Source organism: Hakea prostrata, chromosome 1, assembly GCF_041222555.1.
Source record: "Hakea prostrata isolate BN-2017 chromosome 1, UWA_Hpros_2, whole genome shotgun sequence".
In the NCBI taxonomy this organism is placed as follows: Eukaryota; Viridiplantae; Streptophyta; class Magnoliopsida; order Proteales; family Proteaceae; genus Hakea; species Hakea prostrata.
The window spans coordinates 23784481-23810084 of record NC_142600.1 but is presented as its reverse complement, the minus strand read 5'-3'; the positions used below and the strand labels follow the sequence as shown (position 1 = coordinate 23810084).

General features: G+C 37.0%; 3 protein-coding genes across 4 annotated transcripts; all 3 read right to left on the bottom strand.

The window, feature by feature from the left end:
- Positions 1–3375: 3375 nt before the first annotated feature.
- LOC149028381 (calmodulin calcium-dependent NAD kinase-like) lies at positions 3376–7420 on the bottom strand. 2 transcript variants are annotated; one of them, XM_089136180.1, is made up of 9 exons: positions 7179–7420; positions 6898–7058; positions 6564–6790; positions 6369–6430; positions 5754–5978; positions 5354–5480; positions 4295–4626; positions 4055–4199; positions 3376–3818 (listed from the first exon to the last, which is right to left on the bottom strand). In XM_089136180.1, exons 1-9 carry the CDS (start codon positions 7190–7192, stop codon positions 3582–3584), a joined length of 1530 nt encoding a protein of 509 aa, XP_088992306.1. In that variant the 5' UTR covers positions 7193–7420; the 3' UTR covers positions 3376–3581. The 2 variants fall into 2 exon arrangements, with proteins under 2 accessions (XP_088992306.1, XP_088992311.1); XM_089136185.1 differs by having other exon boundaries at positions 5372–5480.
- Positions 7421–13602: 6182 nt separating this feature from the next.
- LOC149028380 (calmodulin calcium-dependent NAD kinase-like) lies at positions 13603–17874 on the bottom strand. Its single transcript, XM_089136167.1, has 8 exons — positions 17229–17874; positions 16894–17097; positions 16555–16778; positions 16377–16450; positions 15927–16151; positions 14714–14840; positions 14127–14606; positions 13603–14020 (listed from the first exon to the last, which is right to left on the bottom strand). The coding sequence occupies exons 1-8, from the start codon at positions 17239–17241 to the stop codon at positions 13781–13783; spliced, it is 1587 nt and encodes a 528-aa protein (XP_088992293.1). The 5' UTR covers positions 17242–17874; the 3' UTR covers positions 13603–13780.
- A 5419-nt stretch (positions 17875–23293) lies between these two features.
- LOC149028379 (calmodulin calcium-dependent NAD kinase-like) lies at positions 23294–25604 on the bottom strand. The gene is made up of 7 exons (XM_089148334.1): positions 25451–25604; positions 25127–25353; positions 24966–25027; positions 24458–24682; positions 24231–24357; positions 23664–24143; positions 23294–23570 (listed from the first exon to the last, which is right to left on the bottom strand). The coding sequence occupies exons 1-7, from the start codon at positions 25566–25568 to the stop codon at positions 23340–23342; spliced, it is 1470 nt and encodes a 489-aa protein (XP_089004460.1). The 5' UTR covers positions 25569–25604; the 3' UTR covers positions 23294–23339.

Genomic DNA, 25604 nt, shown 5'->3' with positions numbered 1-25604 from the left:
GCCTCTTTACTATTTCTGGTCTGGATCTGAAGGGTTGACCTATCAGGTGTGGAAGAAGGGAGCATTGTAGCATGTCAATAGTCTTCAGTCTGAACAAAACCATATGATTCCTCAAGGTAGGAATGGGATCTTGACTGAGGAATTTGAAGTCAAATAGGTCATATTCAACATTAAGTCCTGTTAGGAAATCATATACTCGGGTCTCATCAAGGTGCTTACAATAGGCTGTAGTATCATCTGTATTATTCGGTTGGAATGTGTTATAATGGTTAATCTTCTGCCATAGTGTGCTAAGGGTGTTGTAGTATTGAGAGAGGGTCATGTCTTTCTGTTTTGTTTCATAAACTTGTTTATGAAGCTTATAAACCTGAGCCCTATTCCTAACTTTCCTACAAGTCTTTTGTGTAGCAGTCCAAATACTAGCAGGACAATGTCTAAAAGAAGGAATCTTGATGCAACTCTAGTTTCATGGATCTAATTAGGAATGCTATTACCAGAGAATCATGTGCTGATCTAGGGTTTTTTGGTTTTATAGCAGTTCCTGTGATATGTCCTAGTAGTTTTCTGTTGTAGGCAAACCTTGACCACATTAAGTGATTTGAACCATCCAGGATTGTAAGAGGGGAACCAAGAGGTTGGTAATCAGTCCTTATGTGGGCCTTTAGTTTTTGTACACTTGGGGTCTTTGGTAGTAGTTGATTTGATGTAGTCATCTTTTCTCCAATTTAATTTAATGTAGCAAATCCTACTGAGCTATTTGGGTGACTAAAACCAATTTATGGTAGGTATCTTGGGCAAACAAGAGAAAATTCTTGGACTATTAGTAACAACAACCTTTAAAACAGTAACAACAACCTTTAAAACATTATAATGGGGGTAACAACTGCTAAGGTACAACCGTACAACAGGAAAAATAAAACTTTAGATCTGCTGCAAGGTTAGGTCTCAAAAGGGAAAAATTGGCAAGGTAAGAGACATATCTCCAAGGGTAATAGAGATTAGGTTCTGTGCAGGTCTTGGAGAATTATTTTTAGAGGGAAATCTAGTTAAATAATATGCCTCATAATAGAATGAATCAATCAGCCAAACCTCCAACTAATTAAAAGAAAGATTTTTTTTTTAATTGTGTCAGATGCAGACATCTCTTTTCCTTCTTTTCTTTGTGTTTTTTTTATATCTTCTTTTCCAACTAGCATTAGTTAAGATAACTTGTGTCATCAGTGCTCCCCTTTTGTTCCCCCCCCCCCCCAGAGTGCCTGAACGTCTCTGATGACATCAGCATCAAGAGCTCCTTTTATTAATTTTATTTATTATTATTTTTTTAACGTCTCCAAAGACTTCATAGACCCATTCCCTTTTACTTGTTTCCCTTTTTAAATAACACTAACTGAACATAATAAAGAAACTAAAGAGTTTCAGCAAGTTATCTCTCACACGCTATTTTTTAATCAGAAATTTGCTACTTGCAAATCGCACAAGCTCTCGCAATGTCCCCCCCGTGGTGACAGATGATCGTCTTCTCATATTTAACTTCAGAATTCAGGCAGACAGAGCTGCCGTAATAATAGCAGCAGCCATGGAAATAGAGAAAGATTGTTGCCGAAGAAAAAGAAGAACCACCAATTCCAATCATGGATAAGTGCTTCAGATCTGCAATTCAGTGTGTCCCGGTCGGTACATTCTCTGATACGATGTTGTAATTTTGAGAGATGATTGTTCAAAAATTATGATGTATTCATAGGCCCCAATGGGGTACTATACTTATAATTTGAGGAAATCATATTCCGAGTAGGAAAAGAACTACAAAAAGAAATAGGAGTAGAAAAACTAATCCTAGACTGATTAGGAAACTAGTCTTAATCCTAGATTGATTAGGAGACTAGTCTAACACATGATAGGAAACCAAAATAGAAAAGATACGAAAACCAAAAACATACTTAAAATAGGAGTTATAACATCCTATTCGAATTAGGGAACTTCGGTCGCAGTTTGTTTTATTTATTAGTTGCATGACAAATTTAAATCTTTGGTAAGAAATTTGGGATCTATAGGCATAGGAGGATTTGTCCAACGTTCATACAACATAAAGTGGGAATTTATTAGGATATGAAGTGTTAGGAAGGCTAGGGGGTATTACCGTGCCTGCTTTATTGGTGAAGAAAGGACCAAAAAGGTAACAGTATGAACGCTGTTGCCGGTTGCGAAGACCTGCAACAAGATGCAGTAAGATCCTTTAGTTACAGGGAGAAAGGCTTTAGAGGCTTTGCACTTGGTTCCTTTCATCCTTGCCCATCTCTTCCCTCTCTGATATCTGGTCCGGCTGGTTGGACTGAATTTTTTTTCTTTTATTTTTGGGGGATGAATGTTGGACTGAGTTTGGATTAAACCCAATTCTTATATCTGAGGCCATGATTCTGAATCAAGCTTACTATCTGAGTACGACTCACCCTTGTCCACCCCATCCCTCTGCAATGTCCGGTTTCAGCTGGTTGGATTGAGTTTGTATAAATCCTATCCCTAATGGGTTGCCAATAACGTATATCTGAGGCCATGATTCTGAATCAAGCTTACTTTTCAAGTTCGACTTACACAACCGAGAATGGGACTAACAGGTGAAAGCGAGACAGCTTTTGATCCTATTAAATTTAAATGGCAAATGGGAATGAGAGGCAATTTCCTTCAACAGCTACGTCGAAGGTTTTATACTATTTTAACAGGTTATTCTTGCACCTTGTTAAGATGGTTGTATGCATGAGGATAAGATTTGATGACACCCAACAGGAGTCTCTGAATGAGATAAATAGGACATATCTCAAGGAAAGAAAATTTTAAGTTGCTAACATGCAATCAGTAAAGGGTTCAAGTAGGAAACAGGTTCAGGAGAGTTTAAGAGGAATAGATGCTGAGGTTGGAATATGTTCATGTGGAAGAAAAAGAGTTATGTGCTTGTCCATTAAGGTTACCAGATCAAATATTGGCATACCTTGATGATGGCAAAGCATTATTATTCTATTTTTGGTCCTTCCTTTACTGCTTTTGGTGCATACTGTCCTAAGCTTCTTAATGCTTCTGAGCTCATGCAATCCTTAACCTGCTTATTGCAATTGAGAGAGAGGTTTTCAGAAAAGCTTCACTGAAACCAGCTGATCAATTTTTTATTTTTTGGCTATCTGCTCTGGAGCCGATGTGTACTAGTACATGGCAGAAATGCTGAAGCCAGCATTGTGGAACAAACAAAGAGTAAATTCAATGGATGCATTCACTTCGGAAATACAGTGATGTTTAATCTCAAAGCATAGATTCTTATCTTTAAAATTTTACCTCCAGAATTTCCTACACGCATCTAGTTTCACTAAACATTTAGTCCTTGGTATATGAATGTATCTTCCTGTAATCATTTTATATTGCAATATGTAGTGTCTACACAGAGTTTTGTTGAATGCACTTGAAGGAGACGGGCTTGTGCCTTGGGTTACAGTTGAAAAGAAAAGAAAAAAAAGAACAAGAGCAAGAACTATTCTGGCCTCTATTTTTGGGGGCATGGATCAGAAGACATGAATACAATGCTCCCTCACTCTGATTTATCTTTGATTTTCAGCTTGCTGGATGGCATTCTTTAGTTCATCTTGAAATTGAGCTCTTGAAGGTGACAATAAGAAGTCTTTCCAAACTGAGCCAGACTTGCTTGTCAGGTCAATGTGCGTGTAAAGTTCATGTACGGATTCTGCATCTTCATTCAACGTGCTCAGTGTCTCTAGATACTCAACTTCTTGCGGATCAACCAGCAACTTGTTTTCTCCATCTTTCCATCCTATCAACTTCAAAAGCATTAACAACCACGTCAGCAGGTATTGTAAATTTGGATTCTTCATTAGTAGTATTAGTGAAGTCACAATACCCATTTCTGATCTATCAATTATTAATGCTGGCCATCTAATTAGTTTTTATGCTTCTGGATAGCCAACACGATTCTGGGCCAGGTTTATAAGCTCAAGAAACTCAAAAGTTGGAAGAACTGGATAAGAACAATGGAATGGGAGAGAATGAGGTTTACCTTAGGTGGACCTTCTATGGAATTTGTGCAGTATAGCCTGGCACTATCAACTAATTCACAATATCTGGGAAATCCGTTTGCGAATCTCTTATGGGACGTCAACTGTGATTTCAACCTTACTGCTCTTCCCTTGAGGATAGCTCTCCTGCACATTCCCAAAGAATTAATCCCTTCAACCATATTACTACTAGAAACTCTCCCTCTTTATTTTTCCAAATTAATCTACTCTTTGAGATGTACCTGATACCTCTAACAACAGCTAGATGAGGATCACATACAACTCCAACGAGTTCTATTCTGTACGGTTTTCTCTTCTTTGCTGCTGCCGTTTGCTCTAGATTTCCTTCATCATTTTCTACTTGTTCCCAGTAGTTTTCTATTACAGTCTCATTCTCAGCAACTCTATATCCGACACCCATTCGGTACCGGTGATGGTGAACATTCCGAGCCATCTGAATTGTCTGTTCGAAGAAAGGTTCCCATGACAGGGTACCATCCATGATCACGTTGCGCCCTTCGTTGAGTGCAGTTACGAGTAGGGATGATGCTGCATCTGTAGATGATTGATGCACCTGCCATCAAATGGAATTGAGATTATGAATTCTGTCTCCCTGGATACTTTGAAAAACGAAGCTCTTTGATTACTCATGAAGCAAGTCAGGTTAGATGTTAGGTGTAGTCAGGGTTTGAGAAATGGGGATTGAAAAGAATGGTGTCTGATCCTGATTCCAGATGACCCGATTAGCACCATTAGGTTATTCTTTTGGCGAGTTATAGCTTTTTTTCGACCCATCAGAGAAGGAATAGGATCTGGGCCAGCAGTTATTTTGATCCTGATTCCGAGCTCTTTAACCATGGGTGCTATCCTTTTTACGCACTTGGTTTTCCAACAACATTTTGTATGATCACGGCCAGAAAAATCTAAATCCGAATCAAGTTGAACTGGGCTTGGGTTGAGCCCTGAGGATCCTTGCTGAGTTTCGATTTTCAAAAGCTCGGTATAGCCCGGCCCTATTAAGGCCCCGTACTCAGCTGGTCAGCCTCTATTCTTGGGAAAGAGCTTCAGTTTTGCACATTTCATGCACAGGATTCCATTAGATGTCGAAAGGTGGTCTAGATTTTGACCACTCTTTTGTTTTAAATCTAAGAGATGCAATGAGTGGTCTTGACCACATTTCGACGATCCAATGGTTGCAGTCTGCCACATTTAATGCACAAGACTAAAGCAAAATCACCTATTCCCCTTTAGAGTTGAATTTATTTTGCAACCACGAATATTTGTGTATGAAAGAGAGAGACCAGTTCAGATGTTTCGACCATGTCTTCAGGGTCCGCAGAATTGAGGGCTCTGAAAATAACGTCCGTCTCTTTAAACGCATCTGCTTCAACGACCACCGCATTCCCCACCGCCCCTGCCCAGAAGGTTCTGTTCATCCACACAACACACGCATATAGCTCAACCGATATTATCAAGAAGAGAGCTTCTTCTTGTCTGAAAGTCTCTCTCTCTCTTTTTTTTTTTTGATTTTTTAAATATTTAGTTGATCTGATACGGTTCGATACAGTTCATTCGTATCAATTGATACATCCGATTCATATCGCAGTATCGACTGATACAATGAAGTAAAACCTTATCTTACTACAGAATAGGTAAGCAAGAATGTGCAAGAGAATAGCTAGAGAGACCAAACATGCTTACTCTTTATTGAGTATGTCCTGTAGGACAGTGGTCTTGCCAGCTCCCATTCCACCACCCATCAGAAGGAGCACAGGGTTCCTCTCACTGGTGGCTGCTGGAGCCATTTGATCCGTGCAGTTGGAATCATCATTTGATGAAATACCAATAGCTCTCATCTCTGTCACAAGTGTCGAGAACAAGCTGGTGATCTTCAAGTTTTTGGTCACCCTATCAAATCTTTGCTTCCTGCAATTTGGATTTAAAAAAAATAAAGAATAAAATTGTTAATTAGTTTCTAATGATCAATAATGATAATAAAGATATGATTCTCTATTGGGTCTTAATGATTAATGATATAAATCACAACAAGAGTACCAGAATGGTCTATTCAACTATGGTTGGGTGGGAGATGAAAGGGACTGGTGCGTCTGGGAAGGCGTAGCCGGCTTCACCCTCCACTTACTTGGATAGTGGAAACGTAATTATCTCAACAGTTTTTTCCCCCTCTTTTCTGGGTAATAAAAGAAGTGAGTGTAGGAGAACAGTTGGTTCTTTTTTATTGAAAAATTTGGCATCAAAATTTAGTGATTGGTTAGAGAACATAGAGAGAAGATCGAAAAGGAGAAACCCACCCACCTGGTGAGAGCCATCACAATGTTTTTTAGCTTTTTTGTTGGTTCATCGTCAGCCCTTAGTACCTGTAATCAATATTATCCAGAAAAATTTCAAAGCTTTTCTTTTTCTAAAATAGAATATAAATTGCTTTTTATTTTTATTTGGGGGGGAGAGGGTGCTTCTCAAATGCTTGAAGTTCGGATCTTACATGTTTACCTGATTGATCATTACAGAAAGTTGGCTCCAATGGAAACAGAAGTAGCTTAAAATGCATTTTTCGAACTCTTCAATGAGTTTGGTGAAGAGGGAACCATCTACCGCTGGGTCACTGGAGAAATAATCAAAGATGTCCTCCTCACATCCATGAGTTTTTCTCAGATAATTGTTGGCTAATTTGCACAGCTGTGGGCATTCATGAGGATCTTCAAATCCTATTTGTCTAGCTGCACCCAAAACTCAACCTGTTAAAATTCACAGAAAAAAAGAAAGAAAGAAAGAAAGAAACAGAGATCCATTACGATGATGTTTCATGTAAAATGATTTTAATTACCAACATAATGAGAGAAAAGCTCGACCCTATCATCTTGACCGGAAGTCGATTTCTGTAACCGTGGAATGATGTTTTGGCATATCCTCTGGCGCTTCCGGTGGTGGCGATAGTGCATAATTGCTGCCGCTACGATCGAATCCAAGGAACGTCGCAGCGAGAATCTGTCTTAAGGAAGAAAGAAAGTATGGTGTCCGGTATTTCTATTCTATGATCTGTGAGAAATTATATAAACACAGACGCACAGAAAGAAAGGAAAGAGATATGGATGATGATTAGGTTACCTCCTAGGTTCCATGGAACTTGTCTTGCTGCTGCAGTCTCCCAACACACTCACCTCTCTGTTGCACTTGCATCGCTTGGGGTAATGGCACCGGAGTTTCGAAATTCCATTAATCAAAAAGCCAGAAATCCAGAAAGCACAATCACCCAACTCATACCAAGATATGAGAATGACTTTTTATTCATGGATGGATCGTGTTAAGCACTCACTTATCAACGATCTACGATCCATTTCATCTCTAAGTGCGTGCGCCCTTGCGATTAAAATATGTGGTTTTACATTTCCTTTATGGGATTTTATGATATGCAAGATCACCCCAATCCAAGGTAGAAGTCACGGGGTTCGATTTTGCCTAATATATAAAAATCACCTATGAGAAACATCAGATGATCATATTTTCTGCCTCTCAAGCTTTTTACTGTCCGGAAGATTGTATCACTCTTGGAATGAATAGAGAGACAGAGACTACAAGAAGGGATGCAGATCCAAATAATAATAAATAAAAAAAATGAAGATTGCTGATTGCTTTTTTTATGACTTTATATTTTTTAAAATAAAAAGTTTTATATCTTTTAAATCTTACTTTAAATTTTGGATATGACTGATGGATATGTGCACTTCATCTAGAGAGAAATAGATGATTCATTTATTAGATGGTCTAGAAATGGACCTCATAAAGTTCCTAGTAGATCCTTCATTGAAAAGGTTCTAATAGTCTTGTCTTTTGTTTGGGCTGCCAAAAGTAGTAGTTCATCTACAAGATCCACCAGCCAAGTACTCTATGGTGTTGGGGAAAATGATGCCAACTTATCCACATTACTCCAAATTGTGTCAATGGGGTGATGTATAAGGTTTGCATATTGTAACCCATCTAGAATGCCTCTTGCAACTGCTTTGATTGCATCATTGCCGTGTATGGTACCTAATCTGCATATCCATCTATGGTTCTGGTTCATCCATCATCCCCTAGTAGTATCCTATCCAATTCTTTTGTGTATTTCCAAACCCTGCACACATTAAGATTGTATTACTCTTGAGTGCTTTACAAAAGCATTTCTTAAGTGTCAAAGGTGCAGGTCCAGAGAAAATTTCTCCAGCCATTCCCCCGAGGGGGGGGGGTTGGATATGCAATTGTTTTATTCAACTAGAGACAAATTCTATAACCCAATTAGGGTAGGGTTAAATTTGTTGAAATACTACTTCATTCTTTATTAGCCAGATTCCATAGCAGGTAATCATCATAATTGAGAAAATTCAACATAACATCGGTTTATCAAGGTTTGAGTGATAGAATAGGAAATAACATAAATTTAACAAATTAGTTTGAGGTAGAAATTCTAAGCATATCCCTAATGGTCTAGTTGCCCAAATGTGCCGAGTCCAATCACAACCCATAAATAGATGCCAATTTCATTTAGAGCTTCCACCACCACAAAGCACACAATGGTTGTGAATTGCAATCCATTTTGATGGTCTCTTTATTTGGTAGTCCTGCATTGATCAATCACCAAAAAAAAAAAAAAACATTTTAAACATTAGATGAATATGGATTTTCTAAAAGAACTTCCACCAAGCAAAGAAATTATTATTTGAATTAGGGGACTCTCTACAAAGCAATTCTTAATAAGCAAGCTTAGTGGTGAAACAACCGATTGTAGAAAGCCAATAAAGCCAAGAATCATTTTTAGGGGAAAGGGGATTGCTTATTGATTGCTGTAGCGATGGAGTGGGTGGAAGTTTGGGTGATCTCATTGGCTGGAAGAGATCGACTTTCCACCACATCAGCGAGCTTAGACTCCCGAGGTTGAAAATGGGTATGGGCCTCCCCAATTCTATGATCCGAGGTTGTTGGAATCCAATGATCAAACCAAAATGGGGTATCACGATAATTTCCTACTTTTCTGATGACCATACCTGAAAGTATAGGAAAAGATTTACGTTAGCTATTCCAAGAAGTCGACCCTATTTTTTCCCCCACCTTAAGATCAAAGACAAAAGTCTTAAAGGAAGTATTTTGCTTTAAGACATTTAGCCCAAAGAGAGTCAGGCTCATTTAAGAGTCACCACCCAAATTTCAACAAAAGGGATGTATTCACCTGTTCCAACTTTTTGAAGCGTCCTCCCCTTTCTTTTGGTTGACAACATTTTCCCCAAGCAATAAGAGTCAGATATTTCTGTGTCATGTTTCCTGACCATAACTGTTGACAAATAGAATCCATCTTTCTGCACACAGTTTTGGGGAAAAACGCGTATTGCATATGGTAAATGGGCAATGCCTGGAGTACAAATTGCAATAAAATAATTTTTCCCGCAAATTACAGGGTTTTAGATTTCCACCCAGCTAATTTAGAGGTCATCTTCTGCAGCAAAGGGTCCAAGTTCTTTATTTTTGCCTTTGAAGGCAATAAATTGGACCCTAGGTATATATAGCATTACTCTTCATCTCTTCAATACTAAGACTATTACTTGAGACTCGCTTACTCAAACTTTTATATCTGATTGCCCCAAAAAAGTAAATTCTCATTTCTCGCCTCTCCTTCTCCCCTGATACTTTTAATCAGTTCAGATCTCATTACCTGCTTCAAAATTAGGATTTATCAATGAATTATTTTGCATCTTTTCAAACACTGAAATCAATTTTACTTTCTACCTTTTTTCTGGGTAGAATTATCGTCTCTTTCTCTTCCAAGATAATGAGAAACTTTGCCCGTCAATCAAAGTTATGACTTCTTTCTTAGTCATTTTACTGTTTTTTCATCTCCGTCTTCCAATCTGCTCGTTTTATTGGTTGATTCATTATCCGTGCTAACCCTTCTCCATAACTGAAGGCTCAATCACAAAAGGATGTTCAAGAAACCAACAAATCGAGAAAGGATAAAAATAGAAAAAATGATTGCTTCATGGGAATTGATGAAGAAGTAATTGCTCATCAATAAGAAACTATTTGAAACCACTCGAGAATTTCAACTCCAATTTGCAATTCCATTATTATTGACTGTGTAATGCCTTGTGTATCTCTTATTGACTCTCATGCCTGAGCAATGCTCTGATGAAACTGTACCTGAAGCAAAGTAATTCTGAAATAAGTCTTCCCTTTAGCGTCATCTTTTATGATATGAGACAACGCTTCAGGTAAAGAATGAGGAGATAAAGAAATTTCATGAACAGATGGGTAAAGCCCAGCCAAAAAATCTGCTCCAGCATTAAGCTCACGGACAATATGATGAAGCCCATATTGGCATAACCATTTCAATGAGTCTCGGATGTCACATACATCCTCTGTTGCATACCATGGTATGGTAAACCGACCTAAAATCATCGCAATAGCACTCGATGAATCAGAACGAATCTGGACTCTCTGGATAGAATGTCCCAAAACTAGTACTAGTCCTAGTCCTCGACAAATGGCCGTGAGCTCCATGCAAAGAACATTTGTTTCCAGACATCTACCAGCAGCTGCGAAGATAACTTCACCCATCTCATTTCTCGCAAGAATCCCATATCCTCCTTGATTCCCCAGAGCCGTCACAATTGAGAGAAACCCATTTCGCAGGTGGTTTATTCCAAGTTAGAGCATGTGGTCTTGAAATCCTATATTGCACCTTGATCTTTCAACGATGAAACAGAGACCGATTCCGCTCATTATCTATGACTAGAATTTCTGTCCCAAGGAATCTCAACCTCGTATCATAAATAATACGGTTTAAAATATCAGTGTGAGTCTCCGACTTCCCCTGAAAAATGCGATTATTCCTCTCTATACAAAGACGATAGAGAAAGCAACAAAAATTGAACCGAAATGGTTTACCCATCAAATACTGGTTGTTGAAATGAGAAGCTGCCTAGGTCAACTCTTCGCCCCAGTTAGATCTATCGCTTGGTTACACTCTTCAAATAACACAATGACACAACTTAGCCGTCTAAGCAATTAAAAGCCTAAAACAATCATTAATGGTATTAAGTTCTATTTTAGCTAATTTACTAACAAAAGAGGATTTCACTTTGAAATTAGACACATGTCAAGAATCCAACTATATGGGTTAGAAATTTTTTCTCTCCATGGGATGGAGGATCCGGATTTATAAAGAATAAGCCAAGGAAAGAAACTAATTTTAGACAAATCCTTTTTCCTCGATCACATCAATTATACTAAATTGTGTAGAGTTCAATACAGATTACATAGCACCAAGTACAAAATGAGGGCCAGTGTTTCAGTTCCCTTGTGGAGCCTAGTTAAGAATTATCCTGAAACTGGCCTCTCCTCTGACCTTTTGAAATCCAGACCCTCAGCAATCACTGAGTGCAATTAGCTGATCAACCACATTCTTATCAGAAAGAGTGCTCGTATCACCAAGTTCATCCAACTATCTAGATGCAATTTTCCTTAGGATCCTTCTCATTATCTTCCACTCCTTGTTTTTGGAAAGCCGGGTGCCCAGTGAATCTTATCAGGAGCAGCAAATGCACCCATCAGAAGAAGCACAGGGCTCCTCTCACTAAGGGCCGCTGTACCATCACATCTGAGCAATGGGAATCATCATTTGATGGGATATTACCAATTACCTTCATCTCTGTAACCAGTGTGGAGAACAAGCTAGCTTGTCATCTTCAACTCCTGGATAAGGCTCACTTTATCCAATCTCTGCTTCCTGCAATTCCCAAAAATAAAATCTCTAATTGTTAAATATATCTGAATAATCCGCAGTGACATGATTTTGTATATATTATACCCTATGGCAGACAACAAAATCTTTTAGGCACCCACATTTTGTAAAAAATAATAAATGGGGATATAAGAAGAGACGATGGAGTATAAAGAAATAGAGAATAAAGAACACTAGATGGGGAGAGAGCTACATGATGACGAAGCTCACCTAGTGGCAGTCATTCCCATGTCCTTCAGCTTCCTTGATGAATCTGAATCTGAATCAGATCTCAGTACCTGTGACCATTTAACCCCATCAAAATTTCTTCCAAATTTTTTAGAATGAAATTTTTATTGGGGTTTCAGTTGCTAGCTGGACTTGGGCCCAACAAATAGGAAGAATAATCTCCTAGATTACTATTCACGTTAGTGTAGCATGAACAGTAACTGTTGCTGCATTAGAAACCTGAGAAGAAACAGAGTTGCAGGGAAAATAGGAAAAATTGCATAACAAGAGGAGTTGCATAAAAAAATTGCATTGAGCCTGAGCCTGAGTCTGAGCCGGAGTTGGGGTTGGGGTTGGGGAAGACCATATATGTATTGTTTTCTTTGGAAGCGAGGGAGTCCCCCATGATAACTAACTGCGTTCAGGTGCGAGATACTACCATCGGATTCCCCTGCAAGTATTAGTACGAACCTACTTGTGAATTGTGATAGCAGGTGAGGATTCCAGCAGGGTTGAGCTGCGCGGTATGGAGAGTGTTTCTAGCTTTGCTAGGTGTACGGTGTTGAAGTATTTGAGTTATACCCAACGTATGTTCTATTACAGACCATTAAATTAGTTATGATTTAACATATGTAATGGGCCTTTGTGGGAGAGTCCAATTAACCGTAGAACCTGCTAAGGAAGCAACGGTTTAAATATTTCAAACTAGATAATGCTTTAAGCAATCTTGTGCTTAAACCCTAACCTTAACACACGAGAGATGGGAAATGCAAGCATAGATTGTAGGATGCTAGGTAGCAGATTAAGCAAAGTGTGGGAAGCGAGTGGAGTGGATAAAAACAAAAGACTAAGATTACGTATTGGTCTCTGAGCCAACGGAAGATGAGCAGAAGATTGTGGATTAGCCCCTGTGGATGTATGACCAGGGAGGGAATGGCTCTGGTTCAGCTTGCCATTTACATTGATCCCGAATCCCAACAACTGTTGGGGTTGCAGAAGGCCTGGTAGCAGAAGGCCTTGTGACTGGAAAAGGACTTCTCATAATCATTTATAACTATTGTTTTATATGATTAACTTCATATCATTAAATATTTTAGTCAATTATGTATTCCTCCTCCTTTGTTTTTATTAACAAGTAAATAAGGTTAAGGCTTTTTTTAATCAATTATCATTATTAATTATGAAATTTCTTTTTTATTTTTAAGTTGTTAGGCAAAATCCATAATGAACTTTTTGTCTATTATAGATTATGGCGAGAATTTCATTCTCTTCACTTATGCATAAGTTTATTTAAAAATTTTATGATTAAGATGAAGTTAAAATAATCAATACACATTTTTTTAATAAAAATCATATTTTCCCCTCTTTTATCACTTGTTCATTATTATTTTTTAACAATTTTTTATTTTGACACCAAACTTATTTTTCATTCTATAATTTATTTTTGACAAAATTCACCAAACCATTTTTCATTCTTAATCAATAATAAATTTTTATACTTATTTCTTTTAAATAGACATAATAGAAAATAAGAATTGATACCAAAAAGAGCGAAATCACTTACTTCTGCTTACAACCAATATATTGTTTAGAAGATAAGGGTAGAGCAATTCATTAAGCAAACATGCAAATAAGGGATCTTTCCGTAACAATGCATTGATGATGTTCTTGCATATGCAATTACAAAGATTGGAGAAAACAACTCAGAGAAAGTAGGAAACTGCACTGCTCCTTAATTGCACTGGTTCTCAGCTTTCTCGATGGCAATCTTGAGTTCATCTTGAATATGAGCTCTGGAAGGTGACAAGATGTCTTTCCAGACCGACCCAGACTTGCCTATCTGGTCATGGTGAGTGCTGTAAAGTTCATCTACGGATTCTGCATCTTCATTCAACGAGCTTATTGCCTTCAAAATGTCTATTTCTTGTGGATCAACCAACAGATTGTTCTCTCCATCTTTCCACCCTATCAACTTCACAATCGATCCCAATAACAACCACGTCAGTACTTAGAATATATTGATCACTAGTAGTTTGGAAGTTTGGAGTTTGTTTAGGAGATGGAGAAATAGATTTTACCTTAGGTGGACCTCCCATAGAGTTTGTACAGTACAGCTTGACACCATCGACTAACTGGCAGTATTTGGGGAACCCATTTGCAAATCTCTTGTGGGACTTCAGTTGTGATTTCACCCTCACTGCTCTTCCCATTATAATAGCTCTCCTGATCCCCCTAACAACAGCCAAATGAGGATCACATACAACTCCAAGCAACTCTATCCTGTATGGTTTTCTTGTCATGGCTGCTTTCTTTTGTTCTTGATTTTCTTCATCATCTTCTACTATCTGCTCCCAGTAGTTCTCGATGATGGTTCCATCATCGGAAACTTTGTATCCGACACCCATCTGGTAACGGTGACGGTGAACATTCCTGGCCATTGCAATCGTCTGTTCGACGAAAGGTTCCCAAGAGAGGGTACCATCCATGATCACATCACGCCCTTCGTTGAGTGCTGTTACAAGAAGCGATGATGCTGCATCGGTAGACGATTGATGCACCTGCCAATTGTAATGCCACAAAATCCATGTAACAACGCTTCTAAATTCTCAGTCAGTCTCCAAATAAAGAGAGAGCTAGAGAGAAAGAGAGAGAGATCAACTTCTACCAGTTCAGAAGTGTGGAGCATGTCATCGGGGCCCTTGGAGCTGAGGGCTCTGAAAATAACATCCTTCTCTTTAAACGCATCTGCCTCAATTACCACCGCATTCCCTGCCGCCCCCGCCCAGAACGATCTGATCACCATAAACACATACACACAAAATATCAATTTTCACTATTAATTGTAAATCTTTGTTTGTTGCAGAGAAAAGAAATCCAATCTAATTATGGGTACACGACGGTGGAAAAATGATCATTTATTCGTTAAGAAAATGTGATCATTTTGAAATAATTAACTAAACCCAATTTGTGTTATGACCTTTAGTTGATAAAATACTTAAACCCAACTTATTATAGTCAAGGGTGCAACTAAGATTTAACATCTAAAGGACCAAGTATTGATATTTCACAAAAAATCCATTAACTTGACGTTGAAAATTTTCTCCAATTTGGGCCAAGTACTAATATTTCATACATAAAAAAGGACTAGGGGAAAAATTTCAAAAAAATAATAAAACAATAAAATTTAAAATATTGAAAAAGGGTAGCCAAGTGCTGATATTTCACACTTAAAAAGATGAGAAAATATAAAAAAAATAAGAGAAGGGGCTAGTCCACCCTTGCGGATAGCTCTAGCTTTATTGCTCTTAACCTTTATTTGGTAAAATATAAATTATTACACTATCATTTTGGATTACGTAAAACCTAGTTGAAGATAGGTCTAACATTTACTTGATCATTATTAACTTCTTTTTTTATCTTGCATCCCCACATTTAGATACAAGATGGTAAAATAATTGTTTGAGACTGCACTGATTTGGCAAAATTCCACTGCCTAGCTGAAGGAGCCTGTTCGTCAGTCAGAGCCTGTGTTTCCATCAATATAGTTGTGTTTTCTACCAAAACAATTTTGGTAAAATAATTGTTGCCTCATATAGTATTAATATCTAAGTAAGGACCATATTCCTAAGAATGACCACACACTCCCCTTACCAAACTCCCAGAAGGCTATGTCGGTCAAATAGCATTAATATCTAATTAATGACCAGAGTATCCTTTACCAAACTCGCTTACAAATCCGATAGTCAAAATTTCGATCCTTCGCAGCAGTTAATGCGCAGCATTCAAGTTCTAACACATGAAACCAGAGAATGCCACTAACCGTGCTTCCAATTTACTCCTTAAAAAAAAAAAAAGTAATAAGAATCAGGGATGCTTACTCTTTCATTATTTCCTTGAGAACAGTGCTCTTGCCAGCTCCCATTCCTCCACCCATCAGAAGAAGCACAGGGCTCCTCTCACTAAGGGCCGCTGGTACCATCAGATCCGTGCAATGGGAATCATCATTTGATGGGATATTACCAATTACCTTCATCTCTGTAACCAGTGTGGAGAACAAGCTTGTCATCTTCAAGTTCTTACTCACCTTATCCAATCTCTGCTTCCTGCAATTCTCAAAAATAAAATCTCTAATTGTTAAATATATCTGAATCATCCGCAGTGACATGCTTTTGTATATATTATACCCTATGGCAGACGACAAAATCTTTTAGGCACCCACATTTTGTAAAAAATAAAAAATGGGGATATAAGAAGAGACAATGGAGTATAAAGAATTAGAGAATAAAGAACATTAGCTGGGGAAAGAGCCAGATGATGACGAAGCTCACCTAGTGGCAGCCATTACCATGTCCTTCAGCTTCCTTGATGAATCTGCATCTGAATCTGAATCAGATCTCAGTACCTGTAACCATTAAACCCAGAAAATTTCTTCCATATTTTTAGAATGAAATTTTTATTGGGGGGTTTAAGTTGCTTGAAGTTGGGGTTTTAGATTCATGTACAAACCTGAGTGATCATAGCAGGAGTTTGGCTCCAGTGGTAAGAAAAGTAAGCAAGGATATACCCATCAAACTCTTCAACGAGCTTAGTGAAGAGGGATTTGGCTTCTGGGTCATTGGAGAAGAACTCATAGATGGCCTCCTTGCACCCCTTGGTTTGCTTCAGATAATTGTTGGCTAACTTGCATAACTGTGGGCACTCATTGGGATTCTCAAATCCAATCTGTCTAGCTACACCCACGATATGCAAATTCTTAAAATCAAACACAAAAATGAGGATCGGAACCTGATATGACGATCTGATGAGATTCAGAATTTATACAATGTATGTATAAATTATTTTTACCTACAAAATCTGAGAAACGTTCGATCCTATCAAAGTGACTGGAACCTGATTTCTGCAACAGTGGAATGATCTTTTGATCGCTCGTTTGGCGCTTCCGGTGGTGGCGATTACGCACATTTGCTGCAGCTACCACGGCGAATCCGATCAATGTGGCAGAGGCGATCCGTGACAGCAGAACCAAAGCATGGCCGCCGCCATTCCCATCTGAAAGGCATAAAATAATTTAACACACAAAAACAGAGCGAGTGAGAAAGATGGATTTGAGGTTCCATGAATATGGAGGATACCAGTAAAGTAATGAAAAAACAACTAAAACGCGGCCGATTGGACGATACCTTTCAGCTGCATAGCTTCCGCTCAAACTAAAATTTCAAGTCTCAATCTATTTGAGGTTTCAAACTCGGAACCAACCAGAGAGCAAGAAAATCAGAAAAGGTGAAGTAGAGTAGAAGCAGCACTGAGGTATGATTTTGGGATTTTGAGCAGAGATAATGGAGAAAATGGCTTCGGCACATCACATCCAAATACTGACCCTTTCCACTCTGGGTGACCTGTGATTTGTTCTGCTTTTGCTTTTCGCTTCATTTGGTGTTTATTTTAAGGTTTTCAGGCTCGTGTTCTTTATATAAATTTTTTTTTGGAACAGTAGTTCATACCAACCATATGAATCAGTAAAAGAATCAACCAAAAAAAAAAAAAAAAATTCAGGATAAGAATAAAGCAGGCTTTTTCCATTTACATGGGAATCTCATAAGATGTAAGACAATCTCATCTGGGTGTGAAGGAATCTAGCTAGGAAATCCGCTCTGTAGTTCAACTTGTGGACATGGTGGAGGAAGACATAGTCTCTGATAAATCGATGAGAAATTAAGATCAAAAGAATAGCCTTCTGGGCAGGATTCTATATTCTCTGCAAACCTAGTGCCTTTTTTAATAGCAACCATCTCCATTAAAAGTATAAACTTCTCTTCAAAAGCACCTCTGTAGTCACGCACTTACGCCCAAGCACTTACCCTGTTCTTGATATAATTATATTATTTAATTTTCTTTTAAAATATCATCTTTATATCCTCCACACGTTTTCCCTGATTCTTTTCTGTTAATCGTGCTACCTTATCCTACTATTCTGTTGCTTGAGTTTTAGTTGATAAACACAATATCTACTACAAAAAAATCAGTAAATTCCAGTAGGTCCAATGAAATTGAGATTTTGTAAAAAAAAAAAAAAAACCCAAGATCCTTCATTGATCTAGTAAGTAATTAGAAATTTCATTAAAAAAAAAAGGAATTAAGTTTTCAGATAAGATTTAACAATTGAAATTAAGAATGAGTTACATGAAGCCCTCCTTGCATGCCTAAAAGGGGAAATTGTTAGTCCTGCACAGGACTGTCAAGTGAAATTTTGGATCGTTAGATCCAAAATTTCGATTGAGATTTCAATCTTGACTGTTGAATATCAACGGCCGATGATGTTTTGCTTGATTGCAAATGCGCAGGACTGAAGCAAGATCCTCTAAATTATGCTGATGAGTCAAGTATAATTCACAGGCCCTTACCATACGAAATATTAAGCATCTAATAGCATCGTTAACTCTTTATTTAGGATGGCAATCTTCTTACTTAGATAAGTTTGACTGGCCAATATCCACAGTTTGGATTTCCAAGTTATTTAACTCAGGATTTGCTTTTGCCTTCTTCTATGGAATGAAAGTTAGGTTACCAATAAAAGATGAGAGAGAAATGTATGCGAAGATTGTTTATTGCTCGTAAAGATGGTGGATCTCAACTTTTACTTACAATCTATTTTAGCATGAGGAATTTTTTTATTTAAAATATTATAGAAAAAGTTGTCTTTTTTATTGTGGGTGATTTGGCTCCATTGTATTGTTTATTTTATGTTTTTAGACTCGTGTTCTTGGTATGATTATTACTAACTCTTCTGTTTTTTAAAGTATCATCCTCACCTGCTACATGAGTTGGGATCCTTTACCCTCAATTAGACTCATGCTTCCCACCTTTATGACCCACTTGATAACCGCCAAAAAACAGGTTTTTAGGGTGTTTATTTATTTTATTTCTTTTTAGGTTTTGCTTCAAGAAACTAAAAGAATTAGTCAAAAATTGTTCGATAAAACTATCTTGTTTCAAGTGATTTATGAAGCATAGATTGAAATTTATATAAATTTTTACTTGAAGAGACAATTTTGACTTCTTGTTGTGTATGTTTCTTGAAGAAGGGCATTAGGTTTAAGTGAGAGTTTAAATAAGGGAATTCAAGGAATTTTGAAACTCTAAACATAACAATTATGCTAAAATATTATTGATGTGTAGTTTTTAAATTTTGCATTTAAAAGCAAGTTTTAGCAAACCCCTAAAAAAAAAATTCTGCTTTCAGAAACAACTAAAAGTATATTTGGTGTTTCCCAAAGCAGAAATACTAATAAAATGTTTGTTTGCAAAGGTAGGGTGGGAAAAAAAGAGTGAAAAACAAAAACATGTAAGTCCCTATGTGTAGTGAGGTGAGGGAGAAGGAAATGAAATGAAATGATTTTGTGGAAAAGTGATAGTGGTGGGTCCCACTTTTAACTTTTCCCAACTTTCTCACAAAGTCTCACCAAATATGTAGGGTTTTAAAATGGTTTGGGGTGGGAAAGTTGGGCTGCCACATCAGCAAACAAGTTTCCTTGATTTTAGGGAGACTTGTCTCTCACTTTCCCACTCCAAGCCACCAAACAATCTACCATTTTTGGATTTAAGGGAAAAATAAAGAATCTACACTCTTTTCAAGAATTTTCCCACCCCACCTTTATTCGAACAAACAAACGCAGCCTATTGAGTTACCAAACATGCTCTTAGGCTCTTTTTGGTATCAATTCTCATTTTCTATTATGAGGTTTTTTCATTATTTTAAATTGTTTGGTATCTATTATTAGTTTTATTTTTATTTAAAATAATAGAAAATCTTCCAAAATCCATAATGAACTTTTTGTCAATTATGAATTATGGTGAGAATTTCATTCTCTTCATTTATGCACTAGTTTACTTAAAATTTATTACCAAAAAAAGTTTACTTAAAATTTTATGGTTAAGATGAGGATAAAATAATCAATACACATGTTTTTATAAAAATCATACTTTTTCTCTCTTTTATCACTTGCTCACTATTATTTACTAATAATTTTTTATTTTGACACCAAACTTATTTTTCATTCCTTAATTTAATTTTGACAAAATTCACCAAACCATTTTTCATTCTTGACCAACAATGAATTCTTGTACTTATTTCTTTTAAATATGTATAATAGAGAATGAGAATTGATACCAAAAAGAGCCTTAATTTTTGTTTGTGTTAATCATATCACCTAATCCTCCCCATTTCCTATTTAGCTTTTAATAAGGGTTCAAGAATAGATCTCACGGCCATTTTGGTTTTCCCCATCTGTGTTTTAGGGTTTCATTGCCACCAATGATCCACCCCCTCCCCCTCTCTTATCACGTTTGTGTCTAAGACCTTCTACTACACACCTTGTAGATGCCTCGCGCATCAATTCTTTCAAACATCACTTACAATATTACTCACTTCAATATTGAATTGACTTTTTCTTGTTCTTCCACTGCCTATTTCCTGACATTAAAGGAGACCAACAGGAGAGGAAAGACAAAGAGAACATGACTTAGCATGATAAACTACACACACTTAGCAAGATGCACTGCACACACAATTGTATGAAGAGAGAGAAATAACTTGCTAAGAAGTGATAGCCCAAGGAAGAGAGAAGACACAAACAGACTTAGAAGGGTGCAATGCACACAGAGTCTCCCCTATCAATATCATAGTCCTTTTTGGGATTTACAGATTATCAATATCACCCACAATTATTCGTTGAGATGGATCTTCAATAATATGAGAATGCGAATCACCAAGATTGCATCACGAGATAGTTGAAATCTTCAATTGGAAGTACAATCTCTTTGGAGATAATGGACATCCATAAATAAATATTATTTATAACATATTCCTAATTATTTCTTTAAAACATCATCCTCATATGCGCGTTTTCCCTTTTAATCGTGCCACGTAATCCCATTTATCTATTGCTTAACTTTTAGTAGATATATTTTTAACCAAAAAAATAATAATTGAAAAGATATAAATACAACATCTACTTTAGATAAACAGCAAATTCCTATAGGTCCAATAAAATTGAAATGCTTCTTTTTAGTTTTTAGAATTGAGTTTTACCTAGAGGTCATTTTAGGCATATTTTGACTCCATCTTAGGAGAAATATTGTTTTTACCAATGTCTCTATTTAAATATCACCAAAAAAATGTAAGATTTTAGACAGGATTTAACAATTGAAACAAAAATGAGCCAAAAGAAGCCTTCTTTGCATGCTTAGATTCCACTATTTTTTTCTTCCCATATTTTTCAAGTTTCGTTTTCAATTTTATTTGAAAGAGCAAATTGCACCTACACTTTAAAATGGAAGTCTTAAAGCACTGATACTCCCATTTATGTTTAAAAAACACAGACTCCAAAATTTGATTTTCATTGGATATATTTGTCCAATTCATCATTGAAAACAATTAAATTATTGTTTATTTTATTTTAATTCCCTATAATAAACAGTGTCTGAACGATTTTCAGGCACAAATTGGACAAATATATTCAATGAAAATCTAATTTTTGGTTCTTTGTATTTTTTAAACATAAGTGGGGTGTCAGTACTTTAAGGTCTCTATTTTGGGATGCTAGTGCAATTTACTCTATTTGAAATGAAGGCTTTCAAAATCTTATGATCTTATTATAACACTAAGACATGAATATAATCATTTCGAGTGTTTATCCATATTGGTATTGTTAAGATCTATTGAGAGTTGACCCCACCCTGTGCATGGTGGGGATTGTCTTCCTTGCTTCAAAAGGTAATGGGTTCCAACATCTACTTAATTAGGGCCATGTCAGTATGAGGGTTTTTTCTTTTGGGTAGATAAGAATACTATTCGACCACCCAATTTTTACAAGGTCCACATCAGAAAATGGACCATGCTAGCATGAAGGGTTAATATGAAAGTATTATAAAACCGCCTAATTCAACATGGTCCTCGTTAGAAAATTGACCCAAATAAAATACTTTATATGTTGCACGCCAGCTTATGTGTACTTCGATTATATTTTTGTAGGTAAGTTTTTATTTATAAATTAAATATATCATCAAGGAAAGTTGAGCGCATGACCTCTTTGATAAGAGTCGTTGGTTATTGGGAGGACCGAATCTAATTTGTTGGCAAGTTGTTGTGGATCATTCAACCTATGGATCATTAAATTAGGTTCCCCTTGTCAAGTTGTGTATGCACGAAAATTAATGAATTGAATCGGAGGACTGATATATTTGCTCTCAAAGAAAACCATTTTTTTTGTGTTTTCCATTTTCTCGAAATAGGTAGATGCAAAAACAACAATCAAACTCTTGACTTTGTTTATTTTTCTCCAAAATCCATATGAAGAAGTTTGAATTCATCCAAACAAGTCACCCAATCCCGCGCATGTATAAGTTTTTTCATATCTTTGTAGGATCTTAGGTAGTGTGGAAGCCTTATGCACTCATATCTTTATATTGAAAACGTAAGAACACAACTTTTTGGTGTGATTATTATCATTATTTTATGAAAAAAATTTGGGACACCTCAAGATACATAATTGACAAAAAACATAAACGCTCAAAAAGTATGTGAAATTAGTAGTCTCTCCCTTTTTTGTTAGAACTATTAGTTAGCTAGAGTAAATGACGAACAAATCCTTAATTATAATATTTTATATCTTATAATATAAAATGATGAACATAAAAAGAAGAATGAACGAACCTACTAAGAAATAATATGAAATTTAAGATTCTATTTTACTAGTACAACGTTGTAAAGTCACAAGAAATTACAAACAATATAAGAATTATGAAACTATTTAACCATGACTTAAAACGGGATTTGCTAATTAAATATACTATTGTGTAAATTTAAGAAACAATTTTAGGAATTATTGCCAATGTGACATAATTTTGGGGCGTTCGTGCTTCTTATTGATTATCTTGAAGTTTCCTTAAAATTTTTATTTTTATTTTTATTGTTTAACATGCATGTATCATGTATCGAATTGGGTATTCTTTGATTAGTTATTGCCGTAGAGTGGAGCTGGTTTTTGAATGCTCAAACACATACAGACCCGCTATTAATTTCTCTGTGTGAAACAGGAGCAATTTCTTTTCTTTTCTTTTTGTTAATGTTGGGAGTGGAGGCAGATCTTTGTATAACCATATATTAATTTATTGGTATTCTTGCATTTTAATTACAAGGATTAAAGATGACAACTTATGGAAATGGGGATTAATCCCTTTTATTTATTTCTTTAGCCATTAATTAATCAGAGGACATGAAACTACAGCACTCTTCAGCTGGTGATTTCTCTCTGATTTTCTGCTTTTTGAATAGCAATCTTTAGTTCATCTTGATAAGGAGCTCTTGAAGTTGATAACAAGATGTCTTTCCAGTTCCGAGCATGATGCGGGTAAAGTTCATCGATGGATTCTGCTTCTTCATTCAATGTGCTTATTCTCTTTAAAATGTCTATTTCTTGTTGATCAACCACCAAGTTGTTCTCTCCATCTTTCCATCTTATCAACTTCAACCAAATTAACAAAAACAAATCATGTCAGAATACTTAATCAGTAGTGGACCCTGCAGACTTACTATAAAATGAGAGTTTAAGGTTTACCTTGGGTGGATTTTCCATAGAATTTGTGCAGTATAGCTTGGCAGTATCAACTAATTGACAGTACCTGGGGAATCCATTTGCAAATCCCTTGTGGGACTTCAACTGTGATTTCACCCTCACTGCTCTTCCCATGATAATAGCTCTCCTTATGCCTCTCACAACTGCTAGATGAGGATCACATACAACTCCAACTAACTCTATTCTGTATGGTTTTCTCTTCATGGTTGCTTCCTTTTGCTCTACATTTTCTTCATCATCATCTTCTACCTTTTCCCAATACTCTTCGATTTCGGTCCCATCCTCGGCAACTTTGTATCCGGCGCCCATCCGGTACCGGTGACGGTGAACATTCCTGGCCATTTCAATTGTCTGTTGGAAGAATGGCTCCCAAGAGAGGGTACCATCCATGATCACATCACGCCCTTCATTGAGTGCTGTTACAAGTAGGGAACATGCTGCATTGGTAGATGATTGATGCACCTGCCAATTAATTTCAATGCTATCATCAAAATGTATTGGTTTTGATTCTCCATTGTCAAGAAGAGAGAGTGAGAGAGCAAAACCAACCAGTTCGGAAGTTTGGAGCATGTCATCTGGGCCATTAGCACTGAGAGCTCTGAAAATTACATCCTTCTCTTTAAACGCGTCTGCCTCAACTACCACCGCATTCCCAGCCGCTCCTGCCCAGAAGGAGCTGTTCATCCACAAACAAACACGTATGAAGTATAACTTAACTATGTTTTTTACTCAAACCCTTTACAGAATTGATGAGAAATGCAAAGATGCATGCTTACTCTTTTAGTATGTTCTCAAGAACAGTGCTCTTGCCAGCTCCCATTCCACCACCCATTAAGAGCAACACAGGGCTCCTCTCACTGAGGGCTGTTGGCACCATCACATCCGTGCAACGGGAATCATTGTTGGATGGGATATTACCAAGGGTTTTCATCTCCTCCACTAGTGTAGAGAACAACCTCGTGATCTTCAAGTTCTCGCTTACCCTCTCAAATCTCCGTTTCCTGCATTCATGTTCAAAGTTTTTGTTATAAGGTTGGTTTCATTGGTAGAAATCAATACTCCATAGAACGAGATCAAGAGTTTAAATCTCCTTGAGATAAGTAGAATCGGAATTATCATACGGCCATCACGGTGACCCGTTCACCCAATTTTTTGAAAATTTACCCATGGCCATCTTTCCATGTGTGAAACATCCATACTGGACCCTCCCAATTTTGGCAATTGCCCCTTTTTTCTTTTCCATTTTTTGAAAAAAGAGAAGGTGATGATCATGATAAAGCGCACCTATTGAGAGACATTACGATGTTCTTCAACTTCCGTGTTGAATCTGACTCAGACGTCAATACCTAAAGCCAATTGAAACCCAATAAATAATGTTTTTCAAAACTCGATAAAAAAAATGTATCCATAAACTTTTTGTCCATTTTAATGGATCTCAATCTTACCTGGCTGATCATAACAGAAGTTTGACTCCAATGGAAAGAAAAGTAGACAAGAATGCATCTTTCAAACTCTTCAATGAGCTTACTGAAGACGGAAGCATCAGCTTCTGGGTCACTGAGGATGTAATCATGGATGGCATCCTCGCATCCTTCACTCTTCCTCAGATAATCGTTCACTAACTTGCAGAGGCCTGGGCATTCCTGGGGATCTTCAAATCCGAAGTGTCTAGCTGCACCCACAAACAAACATAAGCATTTGTAAGAAAATATACAAAACAGAAGGGATTTTGATTAAACGAATGCATTCTTATAAATTAAGAGCTTTACCTACTAAATGGGAGAAACGTTCGATTCTGTCGACGTGACTGGAACCTGATTTAGGGAAACATGGAATGATGTTTTGGGATCTCTTCTGGCGTTTCTGGCGGTGGAGATTGTACTGCATAGACGCTGCTGCTGCTGCTGCTGCTATAATGACGAA

Coding starts and splice junctions, on each gene's coding strand:
- LOC149028381 (XM_089136180.1), bottom strand. Junction 5,481..5,753: donor CAGGACATACTCAATAAAGA/GTAAGCATGTTT, acceptor GTGGATGAACAG/AACCTTCTGGGCAGGGGCGG. Junction 4,200..4,294: donor GCTGTTGTTAGAGGTATCAG/GTACATCTCAAA, acceptor GGGAATGTGCAG/GAGAGCTATCCTCAAGGGAA.
- LOC149028380 (XM_089136167.1), bottom strand. Junction 16,451..16,554: donor CTCCTGCTATGATCACTCAG/GTTTGTACATGA, acceptor TAATGGTTACAG/GTACTGAGATCTGATTCAGA. Junction 14,607..14,713: donor TGCTCCACACTTCTGAACTG/GTAGAAGTTGAT, acceptor TACAATTGGCAG/GTGCATCAATCGTCTACCGA.
- LOC149028379 (XM_089148334.1), bottom strand. CDS start 25,568: ATGCAGTACAATCTCCACCGCCAGAAACGCCAGAAGAGATCCCAAAAC. Junction 24,683..24,965: donor ATCGTAATGTCTCTCAATAG/GTGCGCTTTATC, acceptor ACATGAATGCAG/GAAACGGAGATTTGAGAGGG. Junction 24,358..24,457: donor CTTGAGAACATACTAAAAGA/GTAAGCATGCAT, acceptor GTGGATGAACAG/CTCCTTCTGGGCAGGAGCGG.